Source organism: Zonotrichia albicollis, chromosome 3 (assembly GCF_047830755.1).
Source record: "Zonotrichia albicollis isolate bZonAlb1 chromosome 3, bZonAlb1.hap1, whole genome shotgun sequence".
Lineage (NCBI taxonomy): Eukaryota > Metazoa > Chordata > Aves > Passeriformes > Passerellidae > Zonotrichia > Zonotrichia albicollis.
In genome coordinates this window covers 97,287,032-97,303,138 of record NC_133821.1, presented here as the reverse complement: position 1 = coordinate 97,303,138, position 16,107 = coordinate 97,287,032, and the positions used below count along the sequence as shown (strand labels likewise).

General features: G+C 36.3%; 1 protein-coding gene across 2 annotated transcripts in view; it reads left to right on the top strand.

Moving 5' to 3' along the window:
- Positions 1–16,107, top strand: part of CSMD1 (CUB and Sushi multiple domains 1) — a 1,059,975-nt gene that overhangs the window by 668,876 nt on the left and 374,992 nt on the right. For both annotated transcript variants that reach the window (XM_074538179.1, XM_074538178.1), the window contains exon 6: positions 6,790–6,902. In XM_074538179.1, coding sequence (XP_074394280.1) covers positions 6,790–6,902 — 113 coding nt within the window. The remainder of the gene's footprint in view (positions 1–6,789; positions 6,903–16,107) is intronic.

Genomic DNA, 16,107 nt, shown 5'->3' with positions numbered 1-16,107 from the left:
ATCTACAGAAGAGGAGTGCACAATGGAAGATAGCTCTCAGCTGAAAATTAGGGTACAATTTTCTTTCTTAATTTCCTAACTCAGAGACCTGTTATGGAAATTCATTACATGTTTGTGCTTGTTTCAGCCAGGACAGAATTCATTTTTTTGCAGTAGTAGTAGGGGGCATGGTTGTGGGCATGTCAGTGAGGTAATTCTGTAGCACAGGGCATTGCTGAGGGTAGGGATAAGGGACTCTGACATCCAAAAAGAAGACCGTGGCTTCTGGATGAAAAATATGTTGTCATTGTCTGCCATTGTTCGTTGCCTTTGGGTCCTCATGAGCATTTTGTATATGAATCATCTTCTTTTTTTTCATTACTTTTTTTTTGCTACTACTATTGTTGTTGTTACTGTTCCTATTTCATTGCTGTTTTCAGTTTCAACACATGATCTTCACATTTTATGCCTCCAGTTCTCAACTCCATTCCACTGGTGTGGAAAGGGAAGGAGAAGGAGGAAGCAAATGAGCAGTAGTGTGGTTTGGAGTCTTGGTGGGAGAACTAAATTGGGAAATACCATTCCTAAACCATGACAATATTTTGCACTATTTTCAAAATAAATAAATAGATAAATAAATAAATAAACAAATAAACACATTCTAGAGAATACAAATACTTCTGTGGTTAAGGGAATATAGAAACAGCAGAAGTATTCAAAACTGATGCATGATTATTAGAGTGCTTCTCTCTTCTTTTTAGATCTGAACTAGTCCTTACAGAGCATGTATTTATATAGACTTGATTAAATTAATTTTATTATATTTTACTGTATTTTTGAACAATACACTTACTGTTGTTTTGAACAATAATATTACTCTCACTATATATATAGTTGGCTTAATAGAAAATTGTGAGAGTAGCTAAATTAGAAGGATAAGGATAGATGAGTTGACAAAACTCACTTTATTTCCTGCATTTTCATGAAACTGAACTGTCAGTTGTTTTATAAGACAAGATTATCTGTTTATTTTAGTCAAAACAATGTCAAGAATCTTGTAAAAGACATAAGATTTTGTTTATTTTTTCAGACAAAAGTAATAATTATTTCATTAACAAATCCAAAATCAAAACCAAAATTACATTTCTCTAGATTAGTCCTCTTAATTAAATGTAAAATAGTTTTATTATACCTGAATTTGAGTCAAACAATAACTACTGGAAAGACAAAAAAATTTCAGCAGCAATCCTGTTAGTAATAAATTTGATAAAGCTTATCACAATCTCTTGGTAATGCAATAGACTTCAAAGGACGTTCTGTTCCTATATCTGACATACTGTACATAAGGAGAACATTACTCCTCCAAGCCTGCATGGAAACAGAATATCTTATTACTTGCATAAACAGTAGATTAGTGTCTGTGTGAGGAAATGGTGGAATAAGAATAGAAATTAAAACATCACTTGAAGTAGTATAACATGAAAAAGTTTGCAGCTCACAGTGATCAACAGAAAGAGTTTCCTCTGCTGTCTCTGATCCTGCAGCAGCCTGGTTGCCTTCAGATTTAGAAGAAGAATAGCTGGGGTTGTTTAATTATTTCTCATTATTTCTTGTAAGATGCAGTGTTTGCCAGCATAGGTGTAGTATGATACTAGTATGCCTATAAAGCTCTCAAAACCTGGCCCTTTAATTCTTTATGATGCTGGAACAGGCACAGGAATTCCCTGCAAATCTGTCTTGTTCAGCAGAGCACAGTGCAACATCTAGTATGCAGAAATTAATTTTAGGTTCCATGTGCAATTCTTATTTTAAGCCTACAGGTAAATACACTACCTTACAATGTTATTTGAAAACCTGTTTTCTGTTGGCTTCTTTTCTTCTCACAGAGTTGCTATCTAACATGTCACTGAGTATTTGATACTCAGTTGAATAAACAGCTATTTAATGTTTCTTTCAGTCCCTTTCAGTGCATGGCCTCAAATACCATTAAGCCCAGAGCATTCAAATGTGTCACTTGTCCAAGTGACACTTGAATTTTTAACCCCCTGGTCCTAGAAAATAAAGTCCTGGCTGCCGTCGGTACAAGAGATGAAAACTCAACACTCTGCAAGTCAAACCAATTATTTCCTGAAAATGCATAAATAACATAATTTATACGTATATATGTGTTCTCTCTTGAATAACTTGATTAAGGTAATTTAGATTAGATATCACTATCTGCCTAGGCTAGGGAATATTTTCAAGACTATCTATGCTAGGCTTTAAAATCAGTGTCAAAAATGCATTACAATTTTCATAGTGGAGGCAGAATTCGAACATAAGTGAGGAATTAAATTTCTTTTCTATTACTTCCCATATAATAAATATTTTCAGCTAAAAGGAACAGAGAAACTTTCAATATTCCTTTTAGACAGCATTGGAGAAATCCTTAATAGAGATCAAAGCATGAAATCTTTTAAGGAGAACTTTGATATTAGAAATATGGGGGGTTTTATCCTATCTGAATAATTTGTCTGATACAAAGTAGTTCCAAGCCTTCATCTGATTTTAGCTAAACTGAGCTAAAATTACTCTATTCATATGCCACAGGAATGAATATTATGTATGTGCACTTGAAATAAAGACAACCTTGCTTTAGTTGCACCTTTTCTTTTATAGCAACCTACCAGCACAAGTCCTGCCTGTTAGTATTTCCTGAACACCTCAGAAGGTGTGGTCACGTTCCCAATGCCTATTGCGATCCTGTGGTTTACTCAGCTGCCTACATTGATCCCATGAGAGATCAAGGGAGCACACACCAGTCATGGACAGAATAGCTTCAATATGAGTCTTGTGAGGCACAGGAGCAGGACACCCAGAGAAGCTGTGGTGTCCCCATGCCTTGGAGTGTCCAAGGCAAGATTGGATGGGGCTTTGAGCAACCTGGTCTAGTGAAAGATGTCCTTGCCAATGGCAGGTGGTTACAACCAGATAATCTTTAAGATTCCTTCCAACCCAAACCATTCCATGATTCCAAGATATTTTCGGTTGTTTTAAACTTAAATAGTGTAGACTCTTAAGCAGAAATTGCTATGAAGTGCCACTGTTCAATTTACTAATATGGACATAACCAAACTGCTAATTTTCCATAAATATTCAACTAAAAAGGTATCAGGTAACAGTAAAGGTTATACTGAGTCGGAGGGAGCACATGCAGTAGCATCAGCACACATGTGGGTACTTAGTCACAAATTGTGGTACATGATGCACCTCTCAGCTGGTCAAGCTCAGAGGATATTGTTCTTTGTGGGACTGGGAGGGATCATTTCATCTGGAGAATGTCTCCTTGGGAATCTGTTGAGCAGTGGTGTCCAGCCTCTCTATTGACAAACAAGAGCAGCTAAATGGAAAAGCACATCCTCTGGCCATGGACTTGTATTTTGTATACCAGAATACCAAAAAACATGTGTTCTATGCACCCCTTCCCCACATTGTGTCTTTTTCTGTAGGTGTAATATTCTGGTTTGTAGGACTGGAATACAACTGTCCTTGACATTACTGATTTTTACTTTTCTCTGAGGAACATACACGTTATTATTTTTTTTTTAATTTTGATATTTACTGTGCAATGGAAATAGTTTACTTGTCTCCTATTCCGTTATTTTAAAAAAATAACAAAAACCCAAAAAACACCTAGAGATAAGAAAGAAGGAAAAAACCCCAATGTCATATAATACTTCAACTTCTGTGTGAGGTTCAGATCTGCCTGCTGTATCAATTCATGGGATGATCTGCCACTTTCATCAGTAACCAGGCCCACTTCTCCCTTCCATACACAGCTTTGGTTGCCAGTCCTTCAGAAATTCCATGAAAATGATCAATTAACATGTAAAGAGGAATTTTACACTGTATCCACAAACTTTTGGATCTGCCATTAGTGGAAACTGAAATTTTCCATAGGAACTCCCACCTACACAAGATGAATGCTATAGATTAAAGTACTTTGTGTAGGGGCATCACTTTTGATGTCCACATGTCAGCTACAGGATTGCCAGCTAACGCTCCCAGATTTTGTTGGGATTTTTTTTTTTTTTAATTTCTTACTATAGTGAAGACGTTTTAAAAAACCTTACAGAAAAAAAATCAAACACCACTGTGCCATAAACTAGTTATAACTTTCTTCCAAGGACCACTAAGATATTTTATGCTTTCTCACTTTCTCCAATGTCACAGACATCTTTTGTGGAAAATCCTTTCTTTAGGAGTTTTCCTTTCTGGGAAGCTGAGACCCCAGAAGAAGAATGTAAACAATGGTTATCTGCTGCTGTGGAATGCAACAGGTGCACCTGTGATTGGTCTTCTGTGAGTGTTTGGATTTGCTGACCACTCACAGGAGAGCTTGCTTGCTTTCTGCCTGGACACAGAACTTTGTTATTAGATTATATTCCTATTCTATTCTTATCTTAGCAGCTTCTGCAACTTCTCTCTCTATTCCTTTTAGTATAGTAATAATGTATTATATATCATAAATTAATAAATCCAGCCTTCTGATCATGAAGCAAGATTCTCGTCTATCTCTCACCCTGAGGAACCCTCACAAGTCATGTAACACTCCAACTAAAACATAAACAGCATTGCTGTTAAAGAACATATTCTTATCTAGAGTCCAGTATGAAAGAAATTATGAAGCTAAATTAGAGCTGTGCTAAAATAGGTTGTTTATTTTCATATTATGTTTCTTAGTATTATGGGGTGATTCGAGAATGTTAAGAACCTTGCAGAGTTCACACAGAGATGGAAATATCTTGTGTATTGTGTGTCAGGGAAATATCTGTTTATTAGATATGTAACTAAGGGAAGATCTGCTCTGAACATGCTTTTATAATGATGTTTATTTAATCTTTTATTAAATGTACAATATAATTCATATTACAATTGAATATTTCAGCCTAGAGTTTTGCCAGCTTTGAAATTCAGAGCTCTGGATATACTAGCTAGAATGTTACTACTTTTATATTTCTTTTTTAAAGTAAAACCAACCCCTAAAACAGTGTTTCTAGAATGTAACTTTATGTACTTGGACAAATGAATTGTCAGTTTAGTGATATGAAGTACAGCCTATATATAGTAAAAACTTTTAGATTTAGCATACATTTTGACAATAGCTAAGAGATACTAGCAAAGATATAGTCTGTATTCCACATATGGTTTTGTTCTTTCTTTTCCTTTTAGTTATATCTCAGTACTTTCTACAGGTACACCCAAATTCTAAGTAGATTTGAAACAGAAAAGACCAGTTTGTAATTACAAATATTTAGAGTGGTGCTTTAATATAAAGTGTGTCTGAAAGAATATATAAAGTATAAAAGTCCCTCTGAATAAGATGCAGAAATGTATAGGTCTGAATATTTTAATGAACACCTTTAAGAACTATTGAACTATTGCCATGTTTAAAATGAAGTGTGTAAATCATCTTGTAAAAGACCAATCCTTTTTTTCAATCAAAACTGTTTTTAAGTAGGGTTTGCATTTTCCTTATGTTGTTAACAAGAAAATAAAGAAAATGAGATTAAAAAATTAAAATGAAATTTCTCTGATTTAGTTTGCATGTCATATGTAGAAAAAAAACCCCATCCATTAAAAATCTCTATATTTCAATATATTGGTCTTTCTCTACTGCAGAAAAAAATAAAAGGGATTCAGCCATGGTTCTAGCTAGACTTCTGCAAGAAACATTATTTCTTAACATAATGAGTTTCCTATTAATCTGGAATATTTAATGAAACTCTGATATCTCATACTGTGATGAAAAAAAAGGCATCTATTTCGCTATGTTGATTAATTTTGGAGGGAGACTAAATCCCATTTCAGTTTGGTTATTTTTTAGCTCCAATATATGCACTGTGTCTTCTTCAGCACTGGCAAATCTACCCTCACACAGATTATATCTTAGCTGAGAATTTCTGATATTCATCAGTTTGACTTTTGTTTTAAGTAATCAACATTTTTTAAAAGGATAAACTTAATTTTGTGTAGTTCACCAGAGTTATTCAAGGGAAAAAAAAATTGAACTCTGGAGCATGGTCATGCAAAACAAAAAAAAAAGGGGTACCATCTGGCAAACTAAGACATGAATTTACATCATATTAGGTTCTTTGTGGTAGCTACTGCATTAAAAAATGGTGTAGTGATGTAGTGCAATGAATGGCAATGGAATAATCCATTGTGGGCCAAAGGCCTGTTGCCTGTATTAGAAAAATTCTTTGTGCACTTTCTTCATACCCACGGTTGTGCTTAGACGTCTCTGGTTTTTTTATTAAATGTGGATTGGACTTAAAATACACAAAATCAGTTCTACTAGCATTGATGTGTACCTATAACTTACCACTCAAACCAAAAAATTAGATAGCGTCCATAACCCTTATTTAACACTTCTTAATACTTGAGATTTGAATTCCTGTCAAATCCCACAGCAGGGAGTCAGGTGATGCGACCTTGTCATAACTGAATGGGCTTATTTTCTGCTGAATGTTTTGACACGTGCATACACACCTACACTTGCATGCACACACTCTCATAAGACTGGTTTTCTTCTTTAATTCATGAAAAAATATTTCAGAAAAACAAGTTTTAATCATAAAAGGGATAACTGTAATGAGAAAAAAAGACCCCCATGTTTCTTTCAACATAATAGTTACTTAACTAGTAATACATTGAGATTAGATGACAGCAAATCATTGTGATCTAATATATTTTGAGGTTTGGGGGGATTTCTCTTTAAAGTGTTGTACACATGAATTTTTTTAATATTATATTTTTTCCTTTTTCCAGGTTGAGTGGTATGAATCTACCTTCTCCAGTTATCAGCAGTAAGAACTGGTTACGGCTCCATTTTACGTCTGATAGCAATCACCGACGAAAGGGATTTAATGCTCAGTTTCAAGGTAGGAAACCTATAAAAGCATGCCTAAACAGCCCGTTACCTTTAGGCATCACTAAAGTGGTGGTGGAATTTGATAATTATGTTTAAATATCACAGACACAGTAAAAAGCTGACTCTTGTTATTACTATGTAACTATTGCTCTGACACTGAATATCTGTTTTCCCTGTGTGATCAGATGTCTCTAGGGATTTACTTTTAGAAAAAGTATGTGTGCTTCAAAATGCAGTCTGCTCTAAATATGTATTTGCTTGCTCACTTTTTTCATAATAAATTTCTTTGCAGTCAGTCTGATCTTTGCTTTAAAAACATGCCTGGAATGCAACTTGCAGAAAGTCAATTCCACACAAAGGCAGGCTTCTATCTAAACATTGTCTTCCTTCATTATTCAAAACCTAACTCTTATCCAGAAGCTACCTTCATCGTTTGGAAATTTGACTCAACCATAGTATAGTACAGATTATATTTCAGGCTCCTGCATATATTTGCATATACAACTTCAAAAGAAGACAAAAGGATGTCAGTGTTGCTGTCATTTCTATTTATGTTCATGTAGATACTTTTCAAAATGCAATTTTTTAGAATGGATTCTGTATTGATTTTTGTACTTTATAAATCATTACTCAAGATGAAAGACATGGTAGTTATATTGAAAATAGAAAAGCTTCCTAATTTATCTGTGCTTTCATACTCTGCAGTTATATACACTGTTTCAACCCTTTTACCTCCCACAGCATCAAATCCTTTAGGAATTTAAACATTTGTGTTTTTTCCCCTGAAAGTGTGGTACCTCTAAAAATTTTGAAATTACAAATACATTGCAACAACTGTATGTTTTCTGGTGACTATGACATGCATGTGCAACAAAAGCATTTAATATACATAGTCCTTTTAGTTTTAAAAATATTTTGAACATTTCAGAAAAAAAATTCTGAAATTTCATTTAATTTTGGCAACTCAGCATGTGATCCTTTGCACTTAAAACTTATTTTTTTTCCAAAGTATACCAAGGATGCATATATAATACCACTGCTGGGTACTATGAATGAAAATACACTGCTTATGTAAACTCTGTATCTTAAGGTTTTAAGACTGTCAATTGAGGTCCATAAAAATATTTTGATTTGTCCTGCTGAGGCACCAGAAAACTATGAATCAACATAGTAACAAGGAGGAAGTTTGTGGTGATATAACATACACTGGAAAACAATTTTTGTTCTTCTTCAATATATCTTATCTCTAGACAAATACTCACCAAGTACTTAAAACTTTTGGGAAATATCTGGTGAGATGGTTATTTCAGATGTATCTCTCTTGATCTGCATAATACATCAGATATTGGGTAAAAATGTGAACTTCCTTGATGTAGAATATACCTTGAATTACATGTGAAAGTATCTTATTACAATCAAATTCTTACAATTACAGAAACTTCCTTTCTTAATTTAAATCATTCTTATGAATTGCAGGTTTATACATTTTACTGTATTTAATACAAAGATTTCTGAATTACATGAGAGATCATGACTTACATAGTTATCTATCTTATCAGACTCAATTGCAATTAAATAAATTGCTATGTTAGTGATATAAACATAAACCGTGTTAAAACATCAGAGAAAGAATTCAAGACCCATAGGATGAAAATTCATAGTGGTATGAAAAACAGGTTAATCCAACTGCTTCATTAAGTTCTTTTTATTACACAGCATTAGTAATTATATTATGTGTGTATTTGAAAACAAAGCAGAAGTAACAATATTTTCAGCTAGGGAAATATACTAGCACCACAAATTGCACAGTAGTGGAGGTTGGAAGAGCCCTCTGGAGCTCACCTGCCCAATGTCCTTCTCAAAGAAGGGTAAACCTAAAGCAAGCTGCCCAGGACAGGGACAGGGGTGCGTTTGGAATACCTCCAAGATTAGAGACTCTGCAGCCTCTGGGCAACCAGCACCACTGTTTACCCTCAGAGTAAAAAGGTTTTCACTTTTTAGTTAGTGGGTTTTCCTGAGTTTCAATTTGTGCTTATTGCTTTCCATCCTGTCAATGGCTATCATAATGAAGGTTCTGGCTCCACTGACTGAACACCATCTCATCTCACAAGTATTAATTCACACCAATAAGATCTACCCCTGATTCCCCCAAGTTTTCTCTTCTCCAGGCTATAATGTCCCAGCATTTTGAGCTGCTCCGTTATGTTTTTGTTTTCAGAAACTTATTTCTACTAAAATTCAACAGCCTTGACGTGTATTTCCATCTTAGGTACTTCTCTCAACTTAAATAATTATTTTAAATGATCATGAAACAAAAAAACCCCCACAACTCCACAAAATCTAAGTCTTGTGACAGACACAACCTTGTTTTCAGGCACAAAACCTAGCAGTGAAAGAATGCCTCCAATGTCTGATTGTCTCCAGACACAATCCTTGTATTTGTCCTCTGAGAAAATCCTGAATTGCTGGCTATATGACTCTGAGACCTCCAAGAAACATTTTGCTTATGGGCAGCTATTCCCAATAGTTTTAACAGATTGTTTCAGAACACACACATGTAGGTGGGATTGATGTGTTTATATATTCAGCTATCCTGTCTTTGAGACACGTGAAATAATAGACTTTTTTACATAACCATTCAACACTCACTTTACTAATAGATGAGTCCTCATTACCAGACCAAATGGAAGGAATCTTTGTGATGCTTCTAATTTCCCAGAAATTCTAAATATTGAGCAGCAGTCCTCAGGGCATTTGGGACTGAACTTTCTAATGTTACTTTGACTGCTTTCTCCTGTTGCTGTTTGCTAGAAAGAGTAGCTCTTTAAAGTCAGGTTGTGCTGTCTTTTTGTGACTGCTTGCTTAGTTCATTCATGTGTGTGTGTGGTGAAGATGTGTAATTGTGCTGTAATAGACCATTGTTTCAGGGAAATAGAAAAGTCAGTAAATTTAATTGCAGTCCCTAGATATTTAATGAAAGCAGCCTTTATGCTTTGCCAGACAGTTAGTTGTGCTTTAGAGTCCTTATATAGATTTTTTATGGTAGCTGTCACGTGTAAATGCTATTCACAAAACAAAACCACAAGCTTGTCCATTTGCAGATAGCATCATAAGTACTGTGGTGGGTTGATGTTGGCTTGATACCAGGTGCCCACCATACCAGTCATTCACTCCTCCACCTCACCAGGACAAGTAATAGAAAATGTATTGAGATAAGGACAGCAAAGTATCACTCACCAGGTACTGTCATGAGCAAATCAGGCTCAACCCTCACATATTCTCACTCCTTTCTCTGGCTGCTATTAATGCTGCACTGTGACTTTTTTCCTTCTTAAATATGTTACCCCATCGCTGATGGGCTCAGCCTAAGCTAGTGGCAGGTCCATCTTGGAACCACCTGGTTTTGGTTCTGTTGGACATGAGGGATGCTTCTGACAGCTCTTCACAGAAGCCATCTCTGCAGCATCCCTACCCCCCCCCACAAAAAGCTGCTGCTCAAAATCAATACACAAATATATTTCTGACATTTTTATATTTTTATTACAAATCTATTACAATCTATTTGTTCTGATCTCACACACCTCTTGTGCCAATTTAATCCATTCCTTTCCCTGATGTTGATTCCTTCTCTAAGTACTCCATAATTATCCTTGTGGAATACCAAAATGCTCTTCCCTTTTACTTCACAGTGAGCTCTGTATCCCTGACCAGGACCCCTCCTGGGTATCTGAACTGACTGGAGAGCTAGAGTGAGCTGTGCCCTAGCCCCTGGGACTGGGTCTCACCAGGGACAGCCCTGGGGAGGCTGGGGTAGAGGTTGGGTCTCTGTGTTGGTTCCCCCACTTGCCCATGACCCTCTGTGTTTCTTATACACCTGTGGTGACAGATCTAGACTGGTTGCAGAAGGGCCAGGGAGAGGTGGCATTTGTCTCACTCATCCACCACCATATCCCTGTGATCCTCTGTGTGTGCACAGGGGAGATTTTTATTGCTTCACTATCCTTGCTGCAGAGGAAGCAGGCCCTATATCTGTGTGGGCAGGGCAAGGTTGCTGTTCTATACCAGCCATATCATATCTGGTTTTGAGGGCCAGAAAAGGTTGAGTGCACCCCCAAAAGCATCTAATTTTGCCTGTCCATTGGGGAGGTTGTTGGGATCAGCTCTGTTGGGATCATTCTTTGCTGCTGGTGCTGCTCATCCCTGTCCAGTTTCTCTGGACGTGGCTTGGAGATGTAAGGCCACTGTGTCTCCAAGCCATGATGCTGACAAAAGCAGAACTGCCGTGTTGTGGAGGCAAAACCCCAGCAGAGCCAGCACGGTGCGGCACCAGTGTCAGAAGCATCCGATGCTAAATCAAGTCCAGTTTCTGAACTGGCAGCGTGGCATGACACAGACAATTTGGCTTTCAAGGGTTTGTCCACTGTTGTTTCCCAATGTCTTTGGCTCAAGGACAGGGAGAGTCAACCAAAGGGAGCATCCACCATCCTGTCTTTGTCCCAGGGGCTACGTGGATGTGACCTATGGGGAGCGTCCAGCATCCTTTGTCTTGGCAGCCACGTGGAACTAAGTCAAGGTGGAAAACTCCTGTAGCCTGTAAAGCACCTTCTCTTTTTTTATACTTTTGTTATTGATATTGTTGCTGTTACTGTGTGTCCCTTATTCCACGGCTTTTTTTCCCCTTTTTATTATCTCAAGCCATAGTCTTTGTCTTTATCCTTCTCTTACTGGGAAGGGTGAGGGGAAGGGGAGTGGCCTATTTGGAGTTTCATTTCCATCTGTTGTTTAATCTCCACACTAACCGAGCACATCTATCAGTGTCACTGGCTTTTTGAAAGCAAGTCAGTATGGGAGGCAGCATAACACATCTCTGAGCAACAATGGGATAATAATTTTTTTTTCCTAGTAAGAATTCTGATTATCACATTTTTTATAAAATTAGCATACAAATCCTTTAATTACTCTTTCCCCCTCATATCAAATTAACATCATGTTCATTATTATCTTACCATAGCTATATTATTGCTGTAACTTGGCCTTTTCCAGTCAGCCAAAACTAATACTAGCAAGCAGTCAATTTAATTTTCTTTCCTTTGTTTGATCTTTCATCAGGCAAACAGAATTATTATAATTTATTTCATTAAAATATTAGAACTACCAATTGGATATAAAGCTATGAATAATTAATTTGTCCAGCCATTTTTTCAGATCTTTGTAGCTTGCATTTTTAGCGATATTTATTGCCCCATTTTTTACATGGTCAAGAAAACCATCTCACTGGTATAAAAAAATTAGCACTGTACTAGAATAGCACATCTTAATGCATCAAGTAAATATAGTATTAGAATACTTGACAAATTGTTCTCATTTTCATTTGATTTTTTGTATTTTGATGTTGATTTCATCAATAAAAATATTTATGTCCCAAATTATCTGTGTTTACCTGTGAAATATTTTTTTTAACTTCAGAGTTTCTATTCTGAAGGAAGCATGGTGTTGAATAGCCCTGAAAACCACCAGAAAAAAAAAATACATTGAAGTGACATACTCTGCCTTGTCTTCTTCATATCTGCCATACCAGCAACACTGGTCTCATGGAAATGAACTCTCACCATATATATCATTGGATACAGTTCTTGTTCTGCCTTGCTCCTTGACGGCGTTGTCATGGGGGGAAAGATGTTGCAGTCATTCAGTTATGAACATTTTTTTTTTTATTTTAAATGCCTCTACCCTCACCTATGCTAATACATGAATTCCCTTTGCATATTCAGTGGCAGTTGCAGAGCATATGATTTGTCTTATGCCAGTGCTTCATAAATGTGTAAATTCCCCAGGGGTGAAGTATCCTTAACTAGGAGATGAAAACCTGGCAGTTCCTAGAAATAAAGCTTATCAGTGTACACAGAATGACTTAAAAGGTGTCATAAAGAATCCCCTGCTTTCTTGCCTATTTACAGCATGTACAATATGCCTGCTTAGCTTTTGCTTATTGCCAGAACAATAGAAGGATTTTCAAAAATATTTTTGTTTTCTTTTTAGGAGGAAAGAACACTTTCCTCCTAAACACTTTAACTACACAGCTAAAAGTGGTCTGCTTAAGTTAAATATTTATTTCAAAATTCCTAGAAGTAGAACTGAATAAGAAAGCTTCCAAAACAAAACATGATTAATGGCTGTGTTTACTTTTTTACTTTTGCAGTAATTCTGGCCTCTGTTGTAGTGTTTCAAGTAAAGTATTCTGTTTTTGGCAAGTTTTCAGCAAGGTTCAAGAAGGTATTAAGTATTTTAATAATTATATACCCCAAGTTATCTATCTGTTGTGTTTAATTACATTCAGTAATTCAGGATTTAACAAACAGATAATCCTGAAGTCAAACAATGAATATAATAGAGGCTGCTTAAATAAATGTATGCTAACGGAAAACCATGAGTGAAATAATGTAAATCAACTTGCAATTGCTAGATCTTTCAATGAATTTTCATAATCCACAAAGTCTGCCTATAAATGCCTGTTCTTTCCACATATTCTTTAAAATGCTAGAAATTATGTTTTAAATAAGTGAAAAGAATTTGCAGTGTTTCCTTAATGCATGGTACTTTTAGTCAGGGGCTTCTTTTAGAATTGTTATGTAGAGTATATTTAGAAAGTGTATTAATAAAAGCAATTGATAACATCATGAACCAGAAAAAAACCTTGATATTTTCTAGCTCTTAAGTGATGCTGAATGGACTATTCCTTTAAATGGTCCTGAGACAAAAATATATATTTTGTTACATTTTATTATCAAGACAGCAAATCAGTCTTGATATGAAAACATCAACAAGGAGATAATCCGCCATCTTTCTTGACAATTCTTTTCTGTGGTTAATAGAACCATTTACATATTCCAGTACTGCCACAGTAATATGTCTTTCTTACGTGCTTAGTAAAATGTTGCTAAAAAGGCTCAGATGTAGCTGTCTCATTATATCAGCCCTAAGAAGATGCCAATTTCATAACAGCCATTCAGTTAAGACTATTCAAAAGACTACGGCTGAAGTGGCATTCAAACAAGGAACTGAATGGTTCTCATTTTATGATTTACTTTTAGAGCCAGTTCCTAGACACCACTACCCAGTGTGTTCTGCAATGCTGTTTATTTGTAGACTAAAATGTATTGATAAAATTTTCCAGAACTTTGGAGAATATCTGAAGTCATTTGTGGTAATCTTCACAGCAGTGTTGTTCTTGCTTTTCTGCCGGGGGCTCCTCAATACATGCTTATCCCTGGATCTTTTGTCCCAGCTCCCAGGCTGCCACAGCTCTCAGCTGTCTTGAGCACATACACATCCCTAGATGTTCCAAGGCTCTTTTCCTCAAAGGCCATATTCTCACAGCTTTCTGCTGTTACAGCTCCTTGATTCAAAGGCCATATTATAGTCTAAAGTCCCAGCTCTCTGGCTGCCACAGCTCTCGGATGCCCTCTCTTCTATCATATCAGGGGGCCCCATACCATCTCTCAATGTTCCTTGTGGCTGTGCGTTCTCCACCACGTCAGGGTCACCAGATGTTGCAATCTTCACAGCAGTGTTGGTCTTGCTTCTCTACCAAGGACTACTCTTGAGCCCTCTCTGACTGCTGCACCCTCTTTTATCCCAGCTACCTCCATGGGCTACAGCTGCTGCCCAATCTAGGACGTCACAGCTGCAGCCCATTTACAATAACTAGGATCAGGGCAATACAATACAGAGATCACTGCCATACATATATTTACAATACATATATTTAGTCAAGCCCCCACAGTCATTGAAGACTTGATGCCTGCTGGACCGGTTTTATTATGATATGTCATACATTGAAAGCACAAAGTAGCTAAGGCAGTCCATCAGGGCAAGGGGCCAGCTAGGAGACATAGAGAAGGTTAATGGAAAACAAATGGCTGTGCTTCTTTTTAAACCTGCAGAACCTGTGTCAGTTTATACAAATAGAATGAGAAAGATTTGTGTAAAAATCTACTGTGACACCAATTTATCTTGGTGCCATTTATTCACTAGTACTGCATGCAGAGATTTCCAGCACAGGGAGCAGGTGGAAGGTCTGGTAGTGACAGGCAGTACTTTGCTGAATTGATGGAACAAGGAAGCCAACTGATCATGAACCTACAGCTTTTACAGGTAGCCATATAGGAGAAACATTTGTGCCTGCTGTGAAGCTCTCTGGAGTTATAATACTGATTAGTAGGGAAGATTTTGAAAGCTGTTAGTGACAGAAACACTGGGAGAATGTATTAGATGGAATACTCTTCAGGCAGGGAATAGAGAAACAGAAAAGGGATGAATATTCCAATGAATTCATTTAAACTAGAGATTCTATGGAAGGCTGTGATGCTTCTGCAAAAATTCAAGTGGGCAGCTGAGAGGAAAAGCTTCTTAAGATGCTCCCTGGTGGAAGCATCCACACTTATTGTGTGTGGGATGTTGTTTTATCAACAAAATTAGTATAGAATTCCCTTCATAAACTAAAGTTAATAGTAAGATTGAGAATGATTGCTTTTTTCATATTCTCATAAATACTAAACTTTTAGAAAGAATTCATAGTACAACAGGCCATAGTGAAGCAGAAGAAAACCTAGAAAGAGATAACAAACTGTTTACTGATCTCACATGACTTTGAGCAGTAAGAAAGAAATGTTTCATTCATAAGTATAATCTGGATAGAACATTGATGCTGCTAAATGTGAAGATGTAGCTTATTTATTCCAGGGCCAAAAAAAGGTACTATTCTCATAATTATGTGTTTGGAGGAGAGTGTGGAAAGATTAGGCACCAGGGCAAAGCGAACAGAGCACTGAAGTTAACTCTTCAGTCTGAATTAAGAAAATACTTTGTTTTACCACAGGATTACTCATGTTGAAGAAAATAGAACAGTGAAACTAAAACAAAAGGAAATTGATTAATTATGCACTGTACTGAGATAAATTTGCTAAGTTTCTTCAAGAATAATTTTATGAATGTTCTTGCAAACACATCGCTTTTTTACTGAACTCTGCAAAATATTTAAAGCCAAGTGTAAATCTTTGTAAAAGATATGTAACATATGCAAAAAATACTGAAAATATTGGGGTTCTTCCTTTGCTGTAACAAAACCAGAGAACCGTTCAAATACATCTATATATATTCCTTATAGTGACATAGAGCTTCAGACTGGACAGGAAAGGTGCTTCTTGTGATCACCA